Source organism: Haliaeetus albicilla, chromosome 4 (assembly GCF_947461875.1).
Source record: "Haliaeetus albicilla chromosome 4, bHalAlb1.1, whole genome shotgun sequence".
NCBI classification, from domain to species: Eukaryota; Metazoa; Chordata; class Aves; order Accipitriformes; family Accipitridae; genus Haliaeetus; species Haliaeetus albicilla.
This window is the reverse complement of record NC_091486.1, coordinates 24,254,926-24,267,498: the sequence shown is the minus strand read 5'-3', so window position 1 is coordinate 24,267,498 and position 12,573 is coordinate 24,254,926. Positions and strand designations below refer to the sequence as shown.

Here is a 12,573-nt window from a genome sequence, read left to right as displayed (position 1 = left end):
CATAGAATGGCTTCACTCTTCTCCCCAGTTTGCTTCACTTTTACTGCTGTCTTAATAAACAAAATAAACAAACAAAATAAAGAACAACAACAACAGCAAAAAAGACTTTCTGAACGATGTCCCTTTTAAATTCAGAATCTTCCAAAGCAGACACAGCTCCCACTGACTTCAGTAAGAGTTCCGGCTGAGAAGCAACTGCAGGACTTTGGTGTTCATGCATTCCAACTGTGTGAGTACAGAGTATTAGATTTCCTATTACTCTAAGTAAACCCCAGTGCTGTGTGCCTAAAGCATGCCAGATGTACCTGAGGGGTACCCGAGACTCTACTAAATACCACAGATCTCCATTAGCTATTCCCCTGGTACAGCTCTGGGAACTCACACATTCCCATCACAGGACCACCACTTAATTTGATCTCAGCTTCATAGACCAAGCACACCTATCCACCTTCATCTGGCACATGGGCTGCCAGAGAAGGCACAGAGCTGTTGTACCCCACAACAGTATGCAGCTCTGCAAATCTGTCTTGTGTTATTCAGTGACTGCAAACCACACGCTATTAGTGATATGCCTAGGTGATATGCTTTTGCCCCTGACATCACAAAGCACCTACAAAAGAGATCAATAATACATTTACAGGGGAAGAATGAGGCTTAAGTGTAATGACTTGCTTCTAATCTTGCAACAAAACAGTGGCAGAGTCCTAAATCCAATAATGCGTGCATTGTTACCATAGATTCACTATACACTGCATTTGTAGAGCAAGCAGCACTTTAGTCCTGCCTTCCCCCATGACTATGACTGTAAACACTTTTATGGCCGTTCCACTGACTGTGCTCTCTCATCAATCTCCTAGAGACAATCCCAGCCTAACCCCTAATTTTATCTACTTAAAATAGGCTATCATATGAAGCTCTCTTACATGTGATTCCTTTTTCCAGATTTTCATAATATCCACAGAGACATATCTGCTGGAGAAGGTTTGGATGAAATTTCTCAAAAGCCTTCACTTCTTTCAGTCGTGTGAATATTATATCTACATCTTCACTGGAACGTTCCAAAGGTCTGCAAGAAAACAAAGGACAAAATTCTCAAGGGCTTTATCAAAGAAACATCCCCACCTACATGCACCAAGCTTACAAATGTCTGCATTAAACATCACACTATAATATAAACCAATTACGTACAGGTACGTAATGAAACCCTTTCAAAACATCCTAACAACTGTCCGTTATCAACTTGAGCATGACTATTATCATTTCAGCAGTGTCCAGAAGCCCCATTTAGCACCAAAGTCCTGCTGTAGCAATTACTGTAAAAGCGTATATGATGATACAGTCCTTATCTTAAAGAGCTTATAATGATATATCATTTTAAGTTTGTAAGGGAACACGAATAAACAGAAGTCCAAACATACAAGAGCTCTGTGGAATTGGTGCCCAAAATGGAAGTTCTCTATCTGGCTAAAAGAAAAGCTTTCGATATCAGCAGTAACTCCAATATCCCCATCTCTTTTCTGCATTTTACCAGGTACAAACTAACTTGAGTGTTCTGTTTTCTCTCTCACTTTCAAGCAAGACAACTTTATTAAAGTACATTCTCTTTCATGCAGTTCCTGTCTCTTAATGTTGGACAAATTAAATACGCAAGCAAGAATCTTAACTCTTCATTGGCAAGGGTAAAGAGTTTTAATCCAAATATTTAAAATCTATGATAGCAACACCTTTAAAACAACAAGATTTCCAGAAAAATAAGATCACAGAACTTCCCCCAACAAGGTAGCATGTGGACCAGCAGTACAGCAGGTTCAGAAAACTACTATGTATTTATGAAACTAAAGTGAATTAGCTCCATAACATATATTTTAAATGTGATTATCAAACATTATGAATCAGCAAGTAAGCCAACCACTAGCTGAAGCATTAGAAAGAATCTTTCATAACAGACTAAATGCCTACCACTACACACAGAAAGAAACATAGAATGTTCCTAGGAGATCATGCTGGATCAGATGCAGAAATCATTTATGTACAAAGGGGTACCAGGAAGATAGACAACTGTCAGTAATCATTAGACCTATCACTCACTGAAATGCTGCTAGTTAATTTTATTGACAAAAATGTTCTTTTAGCCGGTGGATGAGCTTCTAAATTAACAGAAGTCAGGTAACTTACAATGAACAAAGACTAAGTTCACAAATACATATCTCTATAATCTTTTTGTTACACCCACAGTGTAAGCACTCCTTCCAACAGGATTTTTGTAAAGATTCCTCTTTGGAATCAAAGACTTAAGGGATCCAAAACTTTGTCTCAGGGAAGAAGCCCAAATCCTACTCACACAGAATCTCTGTCTCATCTTTCTTATTAAATTAAGTCTAGGAGGGATTAAATATCTATCCTCATTTATACTCCAACTTACCCTTATTAACTACAGATGAGAAGAATAACTCTCTGGTGTATACAGTTGCTTCTACATCACAGTGACATCCTCTCACCACTTCAAACCACAACCAACTACAGCAGCTCCCTTTTGAAGTATTTCAAGTAAGATTTTCACCCATTCCTTTTTTTTGACTGTGCACTAGGTGACAGGTACTAATAAGCATTAACTCTCTTGACAAAACCCTTTTAAGAAGATTAAGAGGTGCAGCCTGCAGACAGATTTAAAATCAATTTATACAAGATCCCTCCCCAAACTACACTAGCACTTGGGACACTAACTCCCTTAATGTATGGACTCTCAAAATTAACAGCAAAACCTGACATGGAAAAAAAGGGACATCATTCTCAGAATACCCCCATTTCCTAGAAAAACTGTGTCTGAGACTGTTTCATTCATACAACTGCTCATAGCTGACTCCATTCAAGTCCATCAGTTCATTTGCATAGAATTGACTGTAGGATCTCAGTGTTTGGTGGTACTAATTGTTCGATAAAGTCAGACAGGGAAAAAGCAAACAGAGTTAGCAAACAACATGCATCAGGTTGTATAAACTTAATCAACACTGTTCTCTCAGTGCTCTTTTCTGAAATGTGAGTGCAGAAATCTCTTCCACTTCTGGTCCTGTCAAAAGGACAAGATTTGGGGGGATTTAATTCATAGACCGTGTAACTTTTTCTCCTGAGAGTTGCTGAAGGCTCAAGAGATGGGGCTTCCATCTAGTTCAGAAGGTGAAAGCAGGGCTCACTTCCATTGATGTGGCAAGGAGCGTCATGTCAGGCAGATGAACTGCAGGAAAAGCTCTTTCTTCTGACAAAACTCCTTCATGACCCCAGTTAAGTGAGTCATCATGGAAGGACAAGCATTCTCACAGGTAGCTGAGCCACGCTTTTTGGAGTTTTAAACATCAGCACAGCAGTGAGAAACCAAACTCCATATTTATTGGGAAAGACAAATCGAAGTTGTGTGTTCCTAGTGGCTTACTTTAGCAAAGCAGCTGAGCACTTTGTATTAGCAGCCGTTACTTCCACTTGGAGTACATGAAGTGGGCATTTGAAGGGGGGGACACAGCCATGCTCTAAACAAAAAGAGGAATCCAAACTTCTAAGTAACATGCATAGTAGTAATCTGAAAATTGTTACATTCCTTACAATGTTTCTTAATAATTCATTACTGCAAGCCATTTGTTTCCATAGCTTTTCTTCAAAATACACTGGGTTTAATACTACTGTGTACCACGAAATTTCCACAAATATTTTTACCGGAAGGGCACACATTTTGATCCAGCACATTTGGAAACAAAGCTAGAATTTGGGAGAGGCTTTCAGTGAATGATTTAATCATTAATCTATCTTAGAAAATATACCTTTTCCTCCACCTATGTTTTACAAAAAAAAAAAAAAACAAAAACCAGTAGCCAGCACAGAAACGTGCAAAGAATCTTAACTGTACCCCAGAATAACAACTTACTAATGTCTCTCAAACAAGACACACAGACAAACACCTAGTGTAAGAATTAGCTGTTTGGTTAAGATGGTGAATAAACATAAAAATGAACTAGGATCTAAGTTGTTTGACAACAAAGTGCCTTTGGATTTGATCAGAGCTCCTGGGAAATGTCCTCTATGTTTAGGAGTAGGCAATTAACTAACACTAGGTGACCCAAGCTGAGGTGGCCCTTAGTCCTTACTAGGACATGGAATTTTGCTTGTGTACAATCTCCAGATTGCAGTGTAACAGTAATAGTAGTAGCACTCAAACTCATTTCTGTTAAGTGCTTATAAGGTATAACAATGAGGCTGGTTTCAAAAGGATACTTAGTGAGACAGCATAATGAGAATAATAAAAGACCATGGCACCAATTAACTGCTTTTCCACACTCAGGCAAAGTTTGACCACTTTCTACAAACTATCTTTTAATAAAATTATCATCATTGTAACTGTTGTCATCATCATTACATTAACATTAATGAATATATTTATGATGCCAAATTTTGTTTTCTATTTCCTAAGTACAAGCTGCCTAGCATGGAACAACATCAGTACAGGACAACATAAATTTACTTCCTCATTGCAGCTATCTTACTAAATTGCTGCAAACTTGGCTCCTTTAAAGCATAGTTTGGAATAATATTTAATAAGCTAATATTATAATATATTCCTCAAAACTTCAATGATTAACCTATTAATTAGAAAAGTAATGGCAGATTACATTACTACTGATGGCAGATGGAGAATTATTCAAGCTTTAATGTCACTGTAGTCACACTGATAGGAGGCAGTGGTATTAATCTAGAAAGGAACCATTACCCAAACCAAGGACAAGGAGGTGAATCTCCCTACACCCCCTACATGGCTCCAAAAGCCTTTGGAAAGGCTTTTCCAGAGACCATATCAGAGCATCTGAAGTCACTCCTCTGTGATCACCACTGCTGTTCACTAGAGAGCAATCTCACTGAGTTCAGCCCCCCTCTGCTAAACTAGTGCTGGTGAGGATGTCCTTCTGTTCTGTTCTTTGACATTGATGCTGGTATGCTACTGAAGTGTCCCCTCACTGCTGATGCTGCAGAGTTATAACTTGATATCCGTGAGCATAAGAAGTTAAAAAAATGCATTTCAGTGAGACTTCAACTACCACTGGATTTTCTGCTAAAGCTTCTGTCCTTTCCTAAGTGTACTCCTGTTTCTGAAAGCTCTAGCCCAATGTATGGAATAGGACCATAGATGAATCTAAAAGTGTGGACAACCCTCCTAAATCAATTAAAATTCTTCAGCTCTCAACAGTTTGGTAGAGTTATGAGCTAGAGCAGAAGCATTTTAAGGCAAGGCCATCCTTCTTGTAGAAAATCTATGACCCTATCCAGTGAAGCACCCACTCCCTAGGCTGCCTCACCCAATTTAAAATAAATTTTCATTAAAACAAAATGTGGAAGTGTTACATTTGTCTTCACCTTTTTTGCTTAAAAAATACCAGCTTCTTAGTCCTTTTTCCCAACTTTTCAGCATCTCTGTGGGACAGCTGCTGCTATATCTCCATTTCCCTTAAATCTGCAGGGTACAAGCCCAGAAAGAGCTGTAGCAGCTGCTGTAGTAACCACACTTCACTAACTGGCCTGGCAACCATAACTGAGTACGTATCATTCCATGACCATAGCAAATGCCAGGACAGAACCATGCAGGAGGAATGACTGATTTGGAAATTAAAACTTCACACTCTTATCATGAAGGATAATGCATGGGTGACACACCTATACTCCCCCCTCTAATCTTCAATTTGAAATTATTGTCCCCAAATTTGTATCTCAACAGGGTACTGCGCTGACATCTCATTTCACTGTGGCCAAAGTGAGGTGGGCATTTCCAGTGCTGCAAAGCAGGGCTACAAAATTATTAGGAAATTACTAAAAGCAAAAGTATTTAATTTATTTTCACTACCCTACAAGCCTTTCTGTTTTGTTTGACCACTGAACGCTTTATCCAGTTCCTTATTTATATTGCTAATTTGCCTCTTTAGAGCATAGTAAGTCTTATCTGGCAGTAATATTTTCACACAAGACGTCATCTATCTTCTCCTTCTGCTTCTTCGATACAACATCACAGCATACATATACAAGTAACAGCATCAATGCTAGTTATACATCTCTATTCAATTATGTCGATAAGGCTTCTTTAAAGGATATTTTACCCCTGATTTATTTGGTTGTGAAGATTTCAGGCACATATTTTATAGAGATAAAACAATTTTCTTGACAATGTCTACTTGACTATCTGTAAAAGGAAATTATAAAAAAAACTGCCAGAAGTGTATCTTCAAAAGGCTATTTCATATTTTTAAGTGCAAAGTATTCAAGCTCAAAGTTTAAATACAGGCAGAGGATAATTGCTACAATTCTTCACATACACAATTTGGGCAAGAATTCCTGTTCATGTGCAGCATATATAGCTTTATAAAAGAAACTATTTTGATGGTGTTAAGATTAAATATTTGAATGTTTATGTATGCTGTGAAAGACTTGTTAACCTAGAAGAAAGGAACAAGCTGAATTTTTTTGTTTTGTTTTTATCAAGTTTATCTAGCTATAACCTATTACTTTCTCTTCTACCATATATGTCCTTTTTAGGTTCTTCCTCATAATTGGTTTGACACTTGAAAAAGAAAAAACAGAGGATAGGCAGTTTCACCTTCTTTGCCAAGATGCCTCTAGAATTTTAAAATGTTTATTTCCATAACATCTGTTCAAAGATCTGAACCCTGCTCTAACTGAATGAAAACACTGAAGTCTATTTCCTCCCCTTGCTCTTTTTTAACTCTTTAAAAGGGCAAAATACTGCACTTTAGACAGCAATGAACAGCCCATGAAGGATGAGCAGATACAATGTATTTCTTCCACTGGCAAGGCTGTCTGTAGAAAACAGTATCACACTACATAATAGACAAATAAAACTAGTTCATCTCTGGGTTAAAACTGAAGCATCTCTTCAAAGATGCAAAGGCAAGCTCTATGAGCTGGAAAGTACCAGTAATCACTACCATGGACCATTTTGTGAATTTTAATAATATTTTAAAGTATATTCTGCTTTGAAACAGCAGGAGAAAACAGCAAGGAATACCATTGAAACCAGCTCATTCCTCTCTGATACCTGTATTTTCTCCTACCCTTTCCTGACATGCAGAAAAAAAAAAAAAAAAAAAGCAAAGCAGTAGGATGCAGAATACTAGTACCAAGATACCATTTTCCCATAGTGAGAGCAGGACAACACTGAGGCACCTCTGTCCTCCAAGCAATGCTGTAAGGCTCTGTGACTTTTAATTTCTCTTTGAGAAAGGAAAGTTTAAGAGAGGGATACCAGTTACTTATCAAAGCATTTCAGACCTGTGGAAAGAGACTTAAATCCTAGATATAAATGAAGTTACTTTTAATCTGAAGTAATGTCCAGATAAGGGTTTAATTCCATGGGGACAAAAGGCAATCAACTCTCCCTCCCCAAGAGGCACTTTGCACTTATTACAGTAGTATTACCAAATCCATGTTTTCAACATGCACATTTCAGCTCCTCTTTCCCTTGTCATGAGACTTTCAAATAATAATCAAATTACAATTCTTTTCTTTTGATTTCCATTTTATGAGACTTTGGGATTCCAGTTTTCACATTTCCTCTGACACACAGGAAGTAAAATTTTATTTAAACCCTGTTCCCTAGGATTCTTATACATACAAATCATTCCAGAGTTTAAAAAAAAAAAGGTGCAACACAAGTAAAACTGCTGATGCTTAGTTTCCAACAAATTACTACTGTCACCTACACTCAGAACCCCTGTGATAATCTCTCATGTCCTGCTATACAAGGCACAAGAAATGCTGTAGATAATCCTGATCTACACAGGTACTGGTTGACCAGCCAGTTAAATGCAGACCGACCAGCTGTCAGCTGCAGTCAGACAGAATTTTTAATAGTTGAGTTCTGTCTTCCTCAGTGAAGGCCAAAAGAATGCAAATATGGGGGATTCTCCTTTACCTACACACTCATCTCATTATTATATTACCCACTTATATTTGTGCCTTCAACTCAGTTTGGCCAATGCACTGAAAAATTATTGGAGGGTTAGACAGAGCAATCAATTGTGCTTTGTTTCTTTGCATACCCTGCTCTACAAATTATGCATCCTTCCAACAGGTCAATTTTTAGATCTGTATAAACAGTGGAATGCCAAAAGATGTATCTATTATGTAATGATATTTAGAAAGATTTATCTCAAGTTAAAAATACACTACCTGAACAATACAGCTATAATAAGAAACAAAACATAAAAGAATTTTTTTCACTTTCATATGCTTTTTAAAAAGACAAAATACTCCAAGAGAAAAAAATAAAATTACAAGGAAATTTTCTCCTTTTCATTTATGAAATTTTTATGTATGGTGCATGCTTTGCAACCAAGGTGTGACTAAACCTTATTGAATAAACCCTCCAACTTTCATAAATGTGAAGTGGAGCTCAGGACAGTTAAAATTCCATTTGACAGAAGCAGATCTGGATGAAATTACATTAACCAGCACTGCAGCTTCATAATAGGCATCAAAAGCATTTTAATATGACGACAGACTCTGAGATACATTGCAAATGAAATTTATAATTGAACAATATGCACAAGTGATGATATCCTTTGATTCAAACTCTGGCCACTGCCATCCACCAATACACTACACCAAATGCACTTTTACCCATTTAGGATCTGGATTGTTACAGCTAATGAAAATTTAAAACTTACAACAACTATGAAATAACTTCTACAGATTTACATTGACATACATTTTGACAACTGCTGAATTCAAAGATAAAGTGGAAAGTCAGTTCACGAAACATTCATTGAGGATGCTGATAAAGCAGCATGAGTAGTAAGTGATTATGCCAGATACAGCACAAAAACTAGTAAAGAACAGAGGAAGTATCGTAAGAATGATAGGCTTGTTAAATGCAGCAAATTGTAAGATGCACACAAAACCAGATGTCACACTGGATACAAAAAATACTTGTATTTGAAAAATATCTGGTGGCTTTAAGGGCATGATTTCAATTAGGTGGTTTGTTGGGTTTTTATTCCTTTGCTAGAATATGAGTTTTTGTTACAAAAGAAATTTAATCTGCTCAGAATACAGGATTTTAGAGATCGAATCCTAACAACATGCCAGAAATAACTCAGGCAACGACAGTTTAGACACTTTTCCGGTATCACCTGGTAAAAGAGAAAACCTACAGTTGCACAAGTACCACACCAGTCATGCAGCCACTCCACAAGACTACCAACTAAATTTGAATATATCATGTCCTAATAGGCATGTGCATGTACTAGTTTGTTCTGGTAGGCCATGACAATGTTTATACACATGAATGCTAGGGCAATCACTTTTTCTTCCTCTTAATACCTGTTCATAGAACAAGTGTGTAACTTACTGCAACCACATGTAACAAATGGAAGCTGACACTAGAAATGCCTAAGCCCAAGAGCAGAGAATAAAACAGCTTGAATTTGTTTAAAATACAACTCCTGCTCTCTACGAGTTATTATGAATTCATATATTCAATAAAATGCACAGATCTGCAAGCTTATGCAAGCTATATTAACAATTATTTTGGTCTCTCTGAGAAGATACGGAAAGAAAAAGGGCTTTTTTATTATTCATCAAAGACTGCACCTTTGCACTGGACTAGAAAATGAGTTGTATGACACGTAAAGATAAATTTGTTATTATTCATCATTTTCAGAAGAGTGCACCTTTGCACAAGTGCTAGAAAGCATTTGGGCTATGTCTATACTGCTCTGTCTCCGAGTTTCCACATCCACCGTGGTGCCTGCTGCCGATACATCCCCACACAGACTTGATCCAAGTATACACCAGCTTAGCCACATATGACATACAGAGAGAAAATGCCAAGCACGCAGGCCAACAGGAGCTGCAGTGTATGTCAATGATTTTGTTCAGATCCAAACTATGTGAAAAATGGTGGTGTTATTTCTATGGATTTGTTACAAATAAAAAGCAAGGGTAGAAGTCAGTGTATGTTTTACCAATCGCATAAAAATACATTTTAAAAGTAAATAAAATAGCATTGTAAAGCAATTCTAAAATATTCACAATATTGCCTGATTATAAACCTATATCCCATTATCTTTGACATAATTATAGGTTATAGAAGATGACAAGCATTTTCCATATTTCTTTTATGACAATTCTTTCAGAATATCAGTTCTTCATTCTAGCCTATCTCTATACTCACAAGAGACCTGTTGACTACTAAGCATATATAGATAACTTACACCTCAAATATATGTTACAATGAACTAAAAAATAAATCCCGATTCCAATATGTTGCCATTACATAGCTTCAGTCCGAATTTACAATCAAATCTATGCGAGCTTGGCTTAAGGTACAGATCTGAGATATTATCCTGTATGTGTTATTTTGGTTTTGTTAGATGTAAATGATGCAAGTGGAAAGTCTAACAAGGATATAAAAGCTCGGTATGTACAATATGTCCTCGAAATGCCCATTCATATTTAAATAATTTAGAAATAGCTGAGCAAAGATCATAACATTCTTAGCACAACAGGCTAGCAAAGTTACATGCTTTGCTCTGTGATCTACTCCTCCAGTCTGCTAAGGACTGAAAGTTATATTTAATACAGAGAAAAACACAAGATGCCATAGACAAGTATGAAATCCTGGGATCTCTGACTGTTGTGAATGCTGTACATCATTAAAAAGTTTGTATTTGAATCCAATTAAAACACCTGAATTCATAACTGTGATCAGGTTTAGAGAAATAATAGTTACGTAAAAAATACCTTGTCTACCATTCAGTAAAGATATGTCAATATGGAAATTTCCTGGTTAGATAGTCTTGTGAAAGAAACCATGAGAGTAGAGAAGACATTGTTTCTAAGCTAATTATACACACTTGCATAAATCAGCAACTTTATTTTAATTATGTGCAGATTGGACATACAGAAAAATGCTAAGATGGTAGGCATGCTTCTGCTCCCTAGGAAATCAGTGGTAAGGCAACTATTTACTTCAGAGATAAAAGGACTGGTTTCCTTAACATAAAAATTATTTACATCTCCAGGTACAACCAGGATGTACAGTTGCTCACCACTGATGATCTTTCTCTCCTGCAAAAATAAAATATTCCTGATAGAGCACAGTGTTCTGAACATTTCTGTTCCCACTTTTCCTTACCTTTGCACTTGTGACTTTATATATAAATAGTGTCCTGTGTATTTGATTTTAAAGTGCTGATCTTTGGCTTTTGTGGTTAGTAACCACACACGGAAGCTGCATGGTCAAAGCACTGGTGGTGCTAGCCCACAGTACTCTGCACAGTAATAACATTTCTCCTGAAACATTTTGGTCATTCTTCATTTTTATACGTGCTCTTGTTTTAGATGTTAGTAGTTCTAGTTTGATATGTGACTTGGAGAAAAACATGAAGAACATATACAAAACACATCATTTCTGTACATTATGTGTTTTGTTATTTCCATTTAGAGTTTAATTCTCCCTTTTTTAAAAGAATGAATTTGGATAATCCATATTACATGCCATTTTAATTGTCTTTGCTGAGGCTCACCTAAAATTCTAAAGCATACCAGTTTTAGAACTGCCTTCCTCCTGAAAACATATTAATTAACTAAAACATATTAAAACTATATTTATTATTTAATAAAAACACATGGTATCCTACAGAGAATTGTCTCGTTAAATTATCCTATATTCACAGAATCCACACCTAGGTTAGAAAATACTATAAGATTTTTTTAAAAGCTTAAAATACATAGAAATTACATAATAATTCAAATGAGTACACTGATAGTCATCTATAGAAAAGAAATACACTCTAGAAATACAAGTGTGTAAATTAATTAAAAATGCTATACCTAATAGTACTTAGATTTCTATAGCACTTTCCCAACACAGCTTTAACTGTATTTTTTAAATGGAAAACCAGAACAAAACACCTAAGTGTACTTCCTATGATCACAAAGCAAAGCATGACAGAGACCAGGAAAAAACCTACAATCTCTCATGTCCTGGGTTTGTCCTACATTCAGATTGCCTTCCGGAAAAGAAGGATAACAATACATAAACCTTCAGGGCACCTGGAACTGATTCTTTCCACTCAACAAATTGGTGCCATTAGCTTACTCCAAGTAACAAAAAGAGAAGAAAAAGTTTCATCTTAAGAGCTCTAATGAAATTCCCATTATAAAAATGGTCAGCATATTAATTTGCATATAAATATAGTGGCAGAGAGATTTCTAAACAAAATGCCTCACGTGTTTCCTAAAAACGTTGTTCACTCTGCAAGGCTATGCACCCCATTAAGCACAAACCCCTGAATTTTAGTTTACAATTTAGATCTCACAATGTATTGCATTTAAGAAACCTGGGAACTGAGACGATTACCTATCTAAAAGTACTGGGGCTCATATCCTGCTTCTTCACATCCGCACAATGTCAGTTTACAGAGCGGACAATCAGGCCCTCTGCTTCACTTTGGTTTTTATATGGCTAGGTTACCATCACCAGTTCTGTTTGTATTTACATTTAGAGTACTTTCAACATTT

General features: G+C 36.5%; 1 protein-coding gene across 3 annotated transcripts in view; it reads right to left on the bottom strand.

Moving 5' to 3' along the window:
* RAPGEF4 (Rap guanine nucleotide exchange factor 4) overlaps positions 1-12,573 on the bottom strand; it is a 157,924-nt gene that overhangs the window by 143,439 nt on the left and 1,912 nt on the right. For all 3 annotated transcript variants that reach the window (XM_069781441.1, XM_069781440.1, XM_069781442.1), the window contains exon 2: positions 924-1,066. In XM_069781441.1, coding sequence (XP_069637542.1) covers positions 924-1,066 — 143 coding nt within the window. The remainder of the gene's footprint in view (positions 1-923; positions 1,067-12,573) is intronic.